We start from the raw sequence: 15,568 nt of genomic DNA, 5'->3' as shown, positions 1-15,568 counted from the left end.
CACAACAATATATCAATGTTTAAAAATATATATATTTGTATGTAAAGTCTTTTTGATCTCTTCAAGATCACATGCACAAATGCAAAAAGAAGTAAGCAGTTATTTCACATGGTTCACATTACTTAATATTAATAATAATATATTTTTCTTCATAACACTGTCAGTGTATCATCCAAATTGGCAGGCACAATGAATCTCTGCCCAATAGAAATTACAATCTAATTTTGATGCTTGTGGCAGAGAGAGATAGAGGGGCTTATACTGTAAGCTCCATTAGCGCTGTACCGAGTGATCTGCATGGAAAGCCCCATTGACTTGAATGGGGCTTTCCATGCATAACGCACAGCAAAGAGCTAACGGAGCTCACAGAATAAGCCCCAGAGTGTCTGGCCCAAGCCACTAACAACATGATTTGAAACAGGCTCCCCTGCTTCAAAGTCAGTGTCATGGTTCTCACATTGTTCGTCACTCGCTGAGCCACTGCTTCAGTCCTTTATTAAGTAATAAATGACATCATATGCAAGTTGGGAGACATCGATTTATATACATTTAATGCATAATGATTTACCATTGTATCATGAACGTATTTCAAATATGGTAAGTTCCACTAGCACTTTATGTCTGCTGAAGGTATGATATCCTTGCTGAGATATTCAGATTGGATATCATGTAATCTGGAGCCTGAGAACTCTCTGCACAAAGACACTTAGGGGCAGATTCATCAAGTGCCGATACAGGTTAGTGCACCCATTCATGTCAATAGGAGTTAATGTCAGATCGGGTGCCTAACCTGTAATGGCGATTGATGAACCTGCCCTTTAGGATGGCCAATCACTAAGCCATGGTTGTTGTTACTGCACAATATCCTTTTCTAACATTTAGGCCCATATTTACTAAGTTGTGCTATTCTATAGGACACCAAGCAGACACCTTACTGTCCATTTAAGCAAATTAATCATAAGGTGTATTATGGAATAGCACCATTTAATAAATATGTCCCTTTTAGTGAGTGACCTTTTCTGAAGCTTCTCTTGAGAAGGAGTCTATAATGCAATAGATAGAAGAACTACAGGGCCCTTGACTGCCAATGGCCTCCTTTGAAATATTGAAGCATATTGTTGAAAATATGGAAAATTGTTTTCCTACCTTTCTAAGGCAGCCATCTTGTGATGTCAGCTCTGAATCAGGCAGAATTTGCTAAGGAAAAATACAATATTATCAGTTAGAACCCCATACAGTAAGTATAATAGGAGATGTCATTGAATCATATTTTTGTACTAAATATAAATCATATTACAATTCTTCACTGCTCAGTGATTAAACATTAGATTATAAGGCAAGAATGTAAACATACGTATTGTATATAATTATATATGTACTGTAAATTCTAAGTCACACAAAGGAGGTTATTCAACAAGCGGAGGTAGTACAGTTCGGGGCACTATAAAATGAAAATATCATTGACTATTGTATGCTGTAAACGAATAAAAGGTATCTTTTTATTTTTCAAGTGAAATAAGGTGCCAGTATGGGTACTTACAGTATCTCTTTTCTTAGAAAACATATTTGCTTTATTAAGACACTTATGTAACCACACACCCTTTTACATGGTTTTTAATTGTCCAGTCCCTGAATATTTGCATCGTTTATAATTTATTTGGAATTATCTAGTATGTATCAGGACATACAGTCTCTGTAGCTGCGGCTGAAAAAGCTAAAGCTTAAAGCCGCAGATCCGTAGATATTGCTGCCGCAGTCCATGCTTCCGGATCGGACCCGCCCGCAGTGATAGTCCTTTGGCACCAGTGCAGTCACGGTCGCAGTCGCGTGACTTAACCCACTGCCAAAAACAGTAAGTTTTGCTACATCTGTAGCTGACCTAGCACCAAAAGCATATACTCTAATTGTCAGCTTTAGCAAATTTACTAAAATTGATATAATTTGTAGAGATGGGCTGGTTTTTGTTAAAAACATCTGTACAAATGTATGCACCTCCTCTCCCTCTACTACTTGCCCTCTTCACCCCATTCCCTACCTTCTCAAACCTCTTGCTCTCACTCTAATCCCTACACTCACACATATTTTCAATTCCTTTCTCAGCCCTGGTACCTTTCTCACCTCCTTCAAGCATGCAACAGTTATATCATTACTCAAAAACAGCAAGCTTCCCCCTACCTGTCTCTCTATCACCCTGTCTCCTTTTTCCTCTAAACTCCTTGAACGCATTGTATTCTATCGCTTGTTTCATTTTTGTGTAACCTATTCTCTCCTAGATCCTCTACAATCTGGCTTCCACACGGCTCCCTCCATCGAAACAGCCCTCACCAAAATAACGAATGATCTCCATGCTGATAAAGACAAAGGTCATTACACCCCATTTATATTAAGCAACCTATCTGCAGCCTTTGATACTGTGGACTACCCTCTTATCCTTCACATTCTCCATACTCTTGGTATCCATAACAGAATGCTATCCTGAATTCCCTCTTACCTCTCCCATTGTACTTTCAGGTTCTTGTTTGATAACACCTCCTCTGTCAATCTCTCTGTGGGCATACCCCAGGGGTCTGTACTGGTACCTTTTCACTCTTCTCCTCATACACACTCTCTAGGTTACCTTATCACATATGACTTCTATGCTGATGACACACAAATTTACTTTTCAATCCCTGACCTTACACCTGTTGTACCAAAGTCTCTGAATGTCTCTTCACTATATGATCCTGGATGGCCCCCATCGACTCAAACTTAACATGTCAAAGACGGAGCTTCTCATACTTCCTCTCAAGCTTTGGCCTACTGCCCCTTCTCCATTACGGTTTGGAGCACTATCATACACCCAGTATGTCAAGCATGCTTCCAAGGTGTCACATTTGACTCAGCCATCACATTCTCCTCTCACATTCACAATGTTGCTTAAACACAATTTTTTTTAAACGGTAACGTTACAATGATACACTCTTTCCTCTACTGCTAAAAAATCTAGCAGAGGCCATCATTCTCTCCCATCTCGACTATTGTAACCTTCTACTGCCTTCCCGTCTCTCACCTGTCTCCCCTACAATCTATCCTAAATCCTGCTGCTAGAATCGATTTACTCCATCCTAAATCTGTCTCAGCATCTCTCCTGCGGAAATCCCTCTCCTGGCTTCCTATTAAATCCTTTATTACTAACAAAATTCTCCTCTTCACTTTTATGGCTTGTGAGAGGGTGAAAAGTGAAATCCCTCACCCTGCTAGGATCAGGTCAGTTATGGTGTATTAAATAAAGTCCTGATTGAGCAGGGTTTAAAGGGCAGGAAGTTACTGCCTGTCAGTGCTCCTGAACCAACATCACATGAGGATTGCCTGGGACAGGCTGGGAGTCAAACCCAGACCCAAACTCCAAGCTTGCAGGGACCCAGGCTTCTTGTTCCCATGAGGATTTACCTGGGAACATCGGGGACTCAACACCCTGCATCACAGAGAAGCCTGCAAGGAAACAGGACAGTAGTTGCCCAGAGGGACTTCCTGGGAATAACAGGACTTCACACTCAGCAACAGAAGATTACCTGGAGACACCTGGGACCCTTACCCGCTACCAAGATAAGAACTTTAAAATACTTTATATGTTGTGCATTACTGTCTATCTAAGTGCCTTGATAAGTTTATATTCACTGTCTTGTAAATAAATTCCTTTATTTTGAGAAACAACTACTGTGTGGATTCCTAACTGACCTCACCTACAAGGCAACCTATGGCTATATACTCCTCTGCTCCTCCTTACATCGCATCCCTTATTTCTCGCTATACTGTACACTGCCTGACTCTTGCATTCTTCTCAAGGATGTCTTCGGTCTATACCTTTTTGTATCTAAAGCACTCTGCCGCCTAAACCCTCTCTTACTTACTACCCCACGCCTCTAGAATGTCCTTCCCCTCAATATCCGACTAGCACTGTCTCTCTCCACCTTTAAAGCCCATCTTAAGACACACCTCTTTAATGAAGTATTTGGGTAGTGTCTTTGGCTGAGACTATACAGTAAATCTCATATGCATTTACCATAACACACCACACACTGTCTCTGTAAGTACTCCATACTTACCACTTAAATTGTAAGCTCTACAGGCAGGAACTCCTTTTCCTAAAGTCTACTTTTATGTTGAAGCGCTTATTCCTATTATGTCACATGTATTACTGTTATAAAGTGCTATGTACATGTATAGCACTATGTAAATAAAGAAATACATATATACAATTCCACCTGTGGCCACTATTCACACATTCAAGAGAGACCTATTTTATCACAATTCCGAGTGCTATATACAGTAAATGTATATCCCTTAAAACACACCTTTAGACAACATGTGGAGAGATACCTGGAATGTTGACGAATAATTTGCTCATCTATTTATTTATTTGATGAACTAGAAAGGTGCATCTACAGAAATCCTGTTTGATATCTAACATTATTCCTAATTGTATTGTTTGTAAATATTTTGTGACAAACCCTATTTTATTTAGAAAACTCCATAGACCACAATGGCCTTTTCAAGAAAATTATTTAAAAACATTTGCAGACTTTGCACTAATAATCGGCTGCCTTATTGTGCAGTAGTTCTAGAGGTAATTGTGGACTATGAGGTCTAAAATGTTCCCCACAAAATATAATTGAGAGAGGTACTGTAGGTTTATCTGTATGTATACACCCATAGTATTACATACGTATATCGACTTGTGTTTCTGTAATTTTATTATGCGCATTTTAGAGCCCATAATCATAGCTGGGCAGCAGGCTCAGATCAAATCAAAAGAGCTTTACTTCAGTATAATATAATAATACAAAAAAAAAGTCCATATAATACGGAGATAGGATTACTAAGCAGTCTCTGGTCCTTTAAGAAAAGATATCCAGACTGTTAGCATCACCATCTTTTTTTTACTCCTAGCCACAAGACTCAGAGTAGCCAATTTTTAGGCATAGCAAGCAGTCCATCAGAGTAACAGTTTGTAGAGCCACACCCTTCTCCTGCAGTTTGCCTAGTTAATTAATTAAATGATCTGGAGATGTGAAATTAGCTTTGCAAGTCCAGGTACACTGGAAAGCCAGAACTGTCTTAGAAAGAGGCAACCTTTAAGAAGGGATAAGGTATATTTATTTACATGTCACAGGTAAATTGGTTTTGCTTATGTCTTTCTTTTAAAAATATATATTTTTATTCGTTTTTGAATATGAAACAATATAAATACAATAATTAAACATACCTAGTAGAATGATGTATATGTAGCAATATATATATTGGAATATATATTGAAACCCATATATATATATATATATATATATATATATATATATATATATATATATATATATATATATATATATATATATATATAATATTTAAAACACTGAATTACCATACTGTTAAATCATCTATACAATATAAATCTAGCATGAAAAAAACTAAACTTATTAAAATCTACTCTAACTTTACCCTCCCATAACCCCCGCCCACACACATACACCATAGCTCATATATTATCTAAAAATTTTGTAAGAACATTGCCACAAAATAGACATTGTCACAAAATAAAATATACCATCTTGATATCTGAGACCTCTTCATTTCAGAACAAATAAATGTATGCATTTATATGAAAAAAGGGACAGGGTATTTTTACCTGTCACAGGTAAATTGATTTTACGTACGTCTTTCAATGCATATGTTGTTGGTCAATATCTCTTGATATTCACTTCAATAAAATTCCATCTCTTACTATTATAAACACATTTCAAGTCTGAGATAAATAAATCATTTTTATTTAGTCTGTCTATATACTGTACCAAAAGTTTATTCCCTAAAGAATAATTTCTCAAAGGCCAATCATAGCTTCAATACAGAAGTCATAGCTGCATTCTACTTCTGCCACTTGGCCATGTTAACCACCAACTTGATGATGGAAAGATGACAAATGGAATGAGGGAGAGACATATTTGTAAACAAAACTTCAACAGTAGAACTAGTGGGGAAAATCATTCAGAGACGAACTGAGTAGTCCATAAGATGTAACATAGAAAGGAACTATGATGGATTGAAAATGTTTCCACCCATAAAATGTAATGTGCATTTTATCAAGAAACTCCTGGGATCTCCATCCATTTATAGTAACTATGCTAAGTTTCCATTTTGTAATAATGAAATACAATTATATGTCTAAGTTTTATGCTGAAATTAGTAGTTGAACCTCGGTTAGAATCATCTTCCATTTCTCTTAATAAAATGTTTTTCCTGTTAAGGATATGAAAACCATTTCCTTTAGTTTTCATGGATGCCAGCATATTATAGTCATGGCTTTGAAAATAAAGAGCACACCCTGGGATGTAAAGAAACTGAAAAATATAATGCAAACTTAATTGCATATTTAGGGGTGGGGGAATTCTTTAAAGGTGTCTCTTTTGTTTCTGCATAACTGTGCAGATTCCCTGTGTGAGTTGCTTTGCGATTTCTTTTATTACATATTGCACCTTTTTAATCTTGCTGTCTTTGTACTGTGTCTTACTACAGAAGTGAAAGAGATTGTCAGGCATTATTTACAGTCATTTACAGGCATTATTTACAGGCATTATTTACAGGCATTATTTACAGGCATTATTTATGGACTATAACAAAATCAGCTTATTGCTGACACACATAGTGATGTCACAAACATGTCATATGAGGTCATAGCCAAACTATCCAGCTGGTCAGACATTTGCTGGAAAGCAATAGCAGTGACCCTAGTTTAAAAAGTAGATTTGGGGACTTAGTTTAAATGTGCATGTTTGAGGAACACTGCGTTCTTACAGATAGAGGGGAAAGAAGCATGCAGAGTGACAGTCACACCATCTGATTCATTTAGAAAAACAGTTTACAAGCTAGCATTCTTCAACTGTAGTGGAAACTGTATTTGATTATATTATACAGACAGATCACAACCGTTCCATTTAAATGGTAATGCTATCCTTTTATTTTACCAGTCTAGATAAACTGTCATTGAAAAAAAGAACTGTGATATTATGTGGTTTGATGTGCACTTAACGTGGCATCACATTTTTAGGACACAAGTGAAAAAAAAATAAACTCTGCTTCTTTCTCTTTATTTCAAAACCACGAAGAAAGCTTTTACACTGTTTATATAATGTTAACACACATTTCTAAACACTTCCAAACATATACATTGTTTGTATGTTTCATGTGTTTTAAGTTACCATCAAGTATATATGTATATGCATAAATTCCATTCTCATTATACAGCTGTTTTCCAGAGCTGAAAGTCTGATTTTAAGCATTTTAGGACAAACCATTTCTAAGCATGTACTTCATGGTGATGTGAATGTAGAGATGATATGGATGTAGTAAGTGATGTCATGAGGTTAATGTATGTGCAGAGAGAAAAGAAGCCATCTGTGATAGATTTTGGAGACATCTTAAGTAATGTATACTTCTTTTGCACACCAACGGGAGTAAAAATGATGCAGTTTGAATGCAGAAATAGTGTATGCACTTTTATTTTATTTGCATATGCCTAGCGCTCACTATTTCTGATTACCACACTGTATTTTATATCACCTTTTATATTTATGTGTATTTGACATTATACACAAAAGAAAAATACTAATAAAAGGGATTTATGGCCTTGCAGTGACACTGTGATATATATTTGCTAAGAAGGACCAATGTAGTGAACTTTAATACTTATTCTGGACATATGCCTCACCCCTTGGAATATTAGAGCAGCAACCTGTTGATCCAACTACTGCATTGCCAAGGCAGCTCCAAATCATCATTAGAATGCTATCCAGTGCTTGAATTTTAACTATACTCACAGCAGGGCCGGCTTGATGGCCGTGCCATCGCTGTGCAGCACCAGGCTCCGAGCTTGTAGAGGCCGCGTGCTCTTCCCCGGGACTCCACCTGTGGAGCAGGAGTGGCAGAGGCGATAACGGAAGCCAGGCTTCCGGTGGGGCCTAACTTCTTTGTCAGGACCCCCTAGGTAGGCTCCCCCCAGCAGCGCAGGCCACAACGGCCCCACAGTTCAGGCTCTGAGGAGCGTAAGAGACTCCGCACTCACAGTTTGCACTGGTCGCCGACATTTTCCAAGCCGCCCCTCACTCACAGTAAACTCTAATTCACAATATTTGTACATTCCTGTCATCCTGTGGACAATGGTGCCTTGAAAGCTTAGGTTTGGGCTAGAATATGTTGATGATATATCCTCCATTCAATTAAATGGGACTAAAATCTTTCTCAGCATGAAGAAGCATCTTCTCGTCATATTGAATAAGAGACATGGAGTCAGGTTGGCAACATTGTAACTACTATACAGTACGTACAGTACTTTGTCTATATCTATAGGAGCATGTGATACAAGGTTCCTCAATTACATATGTTTTTATAAATACTGTATATATGTATAAATATACGCGCGCATGTTTTTGTGTGTCACTTACTGTCCAAACTGTTTCAGTTATTATGACACTAACGTCATCATGACCAGGTGTGTGTACAATGCTATATAAGAAATGGTTATTTTTTAGCTAAATTTTTCTTTGCAGACTATAATCTTTTAATCACCCAGTAAATCCCAGTCACCAGCATCACAAGAATAAAGGAGGAAACAATGCTTGTTACTGCCAAGATGGATGATTCTGCCTCCACCTTTGGTAAATATTAATCCTTTAGTTGAATGGAATCTACCATACAAAGATTGGCCGATGAAAGCATTAAATACCTAAAGTCATATTGCTTTTCACTCCTGATTTCTGAATATATATAAAGTTTCTTTAGTATACTTAGCAATTTTTTTTTTAAATAGCCATATCAGTAGCAGAATGAAATAGAGGAATTAGGGCTCCAAATCAAAGTTTTATCACTGTGTAAAGTAATGGAATTTAAAGTGTTCATTAAATTAAAAAATATATGGATCTCTAAAAAATATTGATGTTCTACATCTTAACTGATTATTGAAAGGTGCATAGCTTTGTACTTGTCATGCCCATCCCCTGAAAATTATTGCATTGTGATATATATCAATATGATATAATCATAGTCTTCTAAATTAAGAATTGACACCCACGAAATATGGAGGCCCATATTAACTAAGCAGTGCTAAGCCATAAAACGCATTACTGCCGGTTCACAACTTTTCAATATAACCCAGAGACTCTTAAAATGATCTTTGGTGGAAAGGTACGGTGAGGGAGGATACTCGTGTTTGCTATTAGTTTGCGTTAAAGGTAAAAAAAACAAAGCGAAAACCAAATTAAATCTATATTTGTGGCATGGCAATTGGTTGAAAAGTCTACTTTTAGTTCTATTTCTAAGAGCATTGAGACTCTGGAGGTGTATAAAGATACTTAGTATAATTTTACTGTGCGGCTCATCTATTTTCATGAGCTACTGGAGGAGAGAGAATGTATTTCTCCCCAGACAACGCACCAGCTATAAGTAACTATTTCAGTTAAAAAATATGGTATGACCATAATCCTGGGTATATATATATATATATATATATATATATATATATATATATATATATATATATATATACACAACATTACCATTCTCTCGTCCGGTAAAGAAAGACTGCACTCGGTTCAGTAATCATGAAAATCTGTATTGGGCATCTGAAAAAATGATTACTGAACCGAGTGCAGTCTTTCTTTACCAGACGAGAGAATGGTAATGTTGTATTTCTATTATTTCAGACTAGCACCTGTCTATATGAACCAGTACATTGAGTGCAAGCTGTGATGTTTGTTTTTATATATATACAATATGTAAATACAACTGTATGCTCATCTGCATGTCTTAGGCAGGTCTGCAACCCCGCCTTTATATATATATATATATATATATATATATATATATATATATATATATATATATATATATATATATATATATATATATATATATACTGGAAGCGAAAGGACATCACGCCTCCAGCCACGAGATTCCAGCTACAAACCGGCAGTGGATTCACAGGATGTTCTTGCTCAGCTCCAATGCGCATGATCTACCTATTTTTTGTGAGTGGCCTGATTTTAAACCATGATCTATTTACGCTATGGAGTCCGCACTGTCCCCTTTTGATTATATATATATGTCTTGGCATTTGGGTCTATACCTAACCAGCAGTCATTTACACATACTCTCTTACGCCCGATTTTGTAAACAAACGCATGCGCATTAGTCTCTGACTTGAGGGTTCCCCTAATAGACGCTCCGTGTCTCGTTGGTTGCATAGCGATGACGTCATTTAGCTCATTTTTGTTATAGTTGTTTTCAGCTGATCCTAGAGAGGAGGGGCAGGCTACTAGCCTATCACTGCTTGCATTAGGTGTGGGTGTGGGTATTTAATGGTGGTTTTTGTCACTTAGGGGTGAGCACTCCCTTGAGAAAGGTCCTGTTTAAGGACCGAAACGTCGGTTGTATGTGCCTATTTTGAATACATCATTTTTTGCTATCTACTCTGAGTGCTATATCGTTTCTTGCTGTGTGGTCTTGGACTCCTGGTCTGCCTGGTAAGGAATCTCTATTTTTATTCATTACTATATGGGATTAGCACCTGTTTTCCACTCTTTTTGCGAGTGCCATCTGCCTCTGTATATATATATATATATATATATATATATATATATATATATATATATATATATATATAATATATACTGTATATAGGATTTTTATTAGTATTAGTTAATGTGTGCAAGAAATATACTTGAAATGCATTGATAAATTCAGATGACATATAGCAATGACAGTGTTACTAATGAAACCCGATTGGACCACCACTAGAGCATAGCTTCTTGTTCTTTAACAGTAATTCTATAGCAGGCTGGGCACTTTCTCTCTTCAAGAGAGTTGAGTTTCCCATTTATCTGGAAGAATAGTAACTCTCTTGGTAGCCCTTCAGTTGACCTCTCTTTCCACATTTAGCTTATGCTGAGCAAGATGTAGCATTTGGAAAAGAAAAGAACTTGCTCTCTGTCCCATTCAACGTTTGCCATTCAAAATACATCCTTTTTTCCAAGGTTGGATCCTAACAGCAGTTTACATTGTTGTCCCTGTCAGCAAAAAAATATAGCAAGTGTTCTTCTGGGAGACATGGTAATATGTAAGAGGCATTACCCACCCACTCTTATCTATGCTGTTATGCGACAGAGTCTTTGTTTAATTCCTTCAGTATCTGAACTATAGAACATGTTTTTTGAGACATACAGTAAAATGCTACACATTTATTTATCCACTGTTTTCAGAAGCCTTCCAACAAAATGTTCCTTCTCTCGTGGGCCCCTGTCATATTTTGATGTACAGTAGATGGCATACTCATCTGAGTTGTATAAAAGTGTCCCTACTCACTTTATGCACTTAGTTTATTTTGTGATACTCTGGGAAATTGCCAATGCGAATCAATACATTTTGATACTTCCATTTCTTTTTTTTTCTGGTCTTTCAGAATTGCAAACGATCTTTTCACACAATTGGGCTAGGGTTAGTGATACAGATGCAGTGGCCATTATTTTAACAAACCACAGCGCCGTTTTAGTATGCGCTGCTGTACTCCACACGGCATGAACGCGGCCAATCGCCCCCAGGCACACGTGTTTATCGCGGTTGCTTTGTTTGAATTTCATGGATTGTGTGCAATTACAGTAAATGCAATGAAATGAATGAATTGTAATGTGTACAGTACCGTGCTACTGTGCAACTGTGTCAATTTCAGGTGTTTAAAAACCAGAACACTAAAATGTCATTTTATGCGCTCGTGTCTTAAGGCGGTACGGTTGGAAGAAATCCTGCACCATGACATGGGTATTCCGAGGTATACACCTCGTGATTTGTTAAAATAATGTCCGCTGCATCTGTATAAATAGGGTTATTAGATTTGGGGGAATTGTGACAGGATTTGTGTTTACTTGCTGGTCATAAAACTTGCCACAGCCCCGTTCACTAGTCAATTTTTAACATTTCTCTCATCCACGCCTTCCATTGCTGCTGCCAGGCACCTGCAATGCACTGTGACTTGTTTCTAGCCACAGAGGAAGTGAAGGGACTGGGACATAGGTATTGTTAAACAATATAGGATATTTTAATTATGTCTAATAATTTTGAAAAGTCAGAAAGCAGGTGACTTTAATGATCAGTGGAGTATAACACTTTGCGCAGCATAATAACTGTATTTTAAGATATTAGAAATTGACTGAAACAGGGGTGGCAAACTCCAGTCCTCAAGGGCCACCAACTGGTCAGGTTTTCAGGATATCCCTGCTTCAGCACAGAGGGGCTCGATCAGTGACTCAGTCGAAGACTGCATTACCTGTGCTGAAGCAGGGATATCCTGAAAACCTGACCTGTTGGTGGCCCTCGAGGACTGGAGTTGGCTACCTCTGGTCTACAGGATGAAAAGTACTGATGCAAATCATAGATACAGATATGATTCTGCAGAAAGAATGCCTTGCATCTGTGTTTCTTAGTGATTTTGTTCCCCTCCTTTACTAATCCTTAAGCCTGATATGCAAACATAACATGGTATGGTGCACTTATCTCTTTCCACCTCACTGTGTAAAGTTGCACTTTTCACCTGAAGCTTCTGACATTCATTATGCTGCAATGATTAATAGCAATTTTTCTTCTACCATTATTTTCTTATGCATACACATTCACATAGATACATGGCCAATGATTCTGTGTACAGTACTGTATTTAGCTTTTTCTTTTAGATGTTCCCACCAGAGCTACAGATGTTTTACTGTGAGCTAAGGTAATCACAAGAAAGGGTTGCTCATTGTATGTATGTATGTATGTATGTATGTATGTATTTATGTATGTCTTTATCGCCATTAATGTACATATCGCTTCACAGTAGTAATACACGACAATCATATAAATAACAAATAAAACAAATCATGGGAATAAGTGCTTCAGACATAAAAGTAACATAAAAGTAACATTTTGGAAGAGGAGTCCTTGCTCAGAAGAGCTTACAATCTAATTGGTATGTAGGAACAACGTACAGAGACCGTAGGAGGGCATTCTGGTAAGTGCGTCTGCAGGGGGCCAAGCTTTGTGTATCAGGTGTATAGTATTAGCCACACTGCTACTCATATGCTTCTTTAAAAAGTGTGTCTTAAGGTTAGCCTTAAAGGTGGATAGAGAGGGTGTTAGTCGGGTATTGAGGGGACGGGCATTCCAGAGGTGTTTGGCAGTCAGTGAGAAAGGTTTAAGGCAGAAGAGGGCTTTAGATACAAAGGGGTTAGAGAGAAGACATCCTTGAGCAGAACGCAAGAGTTGGGATGGTGCATAGTGAGAAATTAGGAGTAAGGAGGGGCAGAAGAGTGCTTTAAAAGTGAGGAGGAGAATTGAGTGCGAGATACAGGATTTGATAGGAAGCCAGGAGAGTGATTTCAGCAGGGGAGACGCTGAGACATTTAGGAAAGAGTAGAGTGATTCTGGCAGCAGCGTTTAGGATAGATTGTAAGGGAGACAGGTGAGAGGCAGGAAGGACGGACAGCAGGAGATTACAATAACCGAGACGGGAGAGAATGAGGGCCTGAGTCAGAGTTTTAGCAGTCGAGCAACAGAGGAAAGGGCGTAACTTTGTAATATTGTGGAGGAAAAAGCAACAGGTTTTAGATATGTTTTGAATGTGAGAGGAGAATGTGAGATAGGAGTTGAGTGTGACCCCTAGTCAGAGTGCTTGGGCAACTGGGTGAATGATAGTACTTCCAACAGTAATGTGGAAGGAGGTAGTAGGGCCAGGTTTGGGAGGAAGTATGAGGAGCCCTGTTTTTGCCATGTTAAGTTTAAGTCGGCGGAGGGCCATCCTGGATGATATCGGCTTAATACTGTAATAGTGTAGAACGGTCAGTTTTGCGTAGCAATGCCCATTAAAGTCAATGTGTCCCAATTGGCACTATCACAGTTTTATGAATAACGGTGTGGTCATTTGCATGTCATTTCCCAGAATCCCTGGCTGCAGTGGAAGCATGGTATGCTAAGTGATAATAGGGAAAAGCAGGGTTGCAGACTTGACTGAGACATGTGAATGTGCTCACAAGTGGTATTTTTATTTGTTGTACATTGTTCGGTGGGGGTTTTTTCTCACTTTTTTACCCACCATAACATGTATAATGGGTGGTTGAAACCTATTCCAACTACACATTACAAAGCCAGTATAACCAGCCTCGCACTGATGAAACCCAAAAGATTGAATCAGATATCTGTGTGTAGGTTTTACTGATGAGGCACTTCTTTAACCCAGGCGGTACTGAAAAGCTGTGTAACGTGGCAGGCATAAGTTTATAGGGGTCCATGTTAAAATGGATAGGAAGCAAAAGGTGACTGTATGCTCATTTGCATGTAATTACCCAGAATCCCTGGCTGCAGTGAAAGCATTGTAGCTAAGAGATAATGGAGAATGATAGGGTTGCAGTCTTGTCTGAGACATATGAAAGTGCTCACAAGTGATATTTTTATTTGATTAACCCACAAAGAGTACAAATCTGATTTGTTTGGCTTTCAATAAAATGCAATAGAAACCAGCAACTTATTTAGTGAATTAGATATTTTCCATGGAAAATACTGACCTCGCAAGCTCAAGGACAAACATCTTCAAAGCTGCTGCATCACTTGATTGCAAATCATTAGACTTGTTCATGTTTGGTTAGTCCTTTGTTTTCCTTACCACATACAGTAACAATAATGCCAACACTTTTGATATATATATATATATATATATATATATATACACATATACATATACATATATATATACATATATATATATATATATATATATATATATATATATATATATATATATATATATATATATATATATATATATATACATAACATTTTCGGTGTTCAGGCTCTCTCCTTTTTCACCAAGGTAACCTGACATTTTGTTTTCCAGATGTTTTGAAACCATCACATTGTGATACAAAAGACGGCAATGTGAGAGAAGTATACATTACCAATAATCTTTTGTATATGAAGATTGCCGGAAAAGGTTAGGAGAGTACTTGTTTAAGAAAAGTCATTACACTGGAAAATTATAAATATTTGAACAGTACATTGGAGCCCCTTTGAAGACAGATTTATTTAAGATATTGGGTGAGTGATGGTCAAGCCAGAATGAATAAACCGACGCTAACTACATTATCATAAAATAAAGATCAATTCTTTTTTTTTTTTTAATGAAAAGTACTTCAATAACGAGAGGGACATAAAGTAACCTTACGCGGCACATTAACAGCAAACAATTTATTGAAATCAGAATAATAATCATGACAGTGCTTAAGTGACAAAGAGAGATGTCAAGGAGTTTTCAGCCAGTAATGATTTGTACATGTTTTTTCTATTGATCTGTCCAATTGTGATCTATTTCTTGAGAGTAGAAAGGAATTTCTGGGTTTGCATTCAGCGGCACTTCTCAACTTATTTTTATAAACCCAGATTAACTAAAGGGAGCTACATTTATGCATGGGAGTTAATGTGTGATAAAGCTTAGCGCCCTGTAGTCCACCTGGGCCATGGTTTA

At 37.5% G+C, this 15,568-nt stretch overlaps 1 protein-coding gene across 4 annotated transcripts in view; it reads right to left on the bottom strand.

Annotated features, from left to right (window-relative positions):
- Positions 1 to 15,568, bottom strand: part of PRDM16 (PR/SET domain 16) — a 621,677-nt gene that overhangs the window by 280,981 nt on the left and 325,128 nt on the right. For all 4 annotated transcript variants that reach the window (XM_075604889.1, XM_075604890.1, XM_075604892.1 and 1 more), the window contains exon 3: positions 1,147 to 1,197. In XM_075604889.1, the coding sequence (XP_075461004.1) occupies positions 1,147 to 1,197 (51 nt within the window). The remainder of the gene's footprint in view (positions 1 to 1,146; positions 1,198 to 15,568) is intronic.

This window comes from Ascaphus truei, chromosome 6 (assembly GCF_040206685.1).
Source record: "Ascaphus truei isolate aAscTru1 chromosome 6, aAscTru1.hap1, whole genome shotgun sequence".
Lineage (NCBI taxonomy): Eukaryota > Metazoa > Chordata > Amphibia > Anura > Ascaphidae > Ascaphus > Ascaphus truei.
The sequence above is the reverse complement of the archived record's forward strand: the minus strand, read 5'-3'. Positions and strand labels throughout refer to the sequence as shown.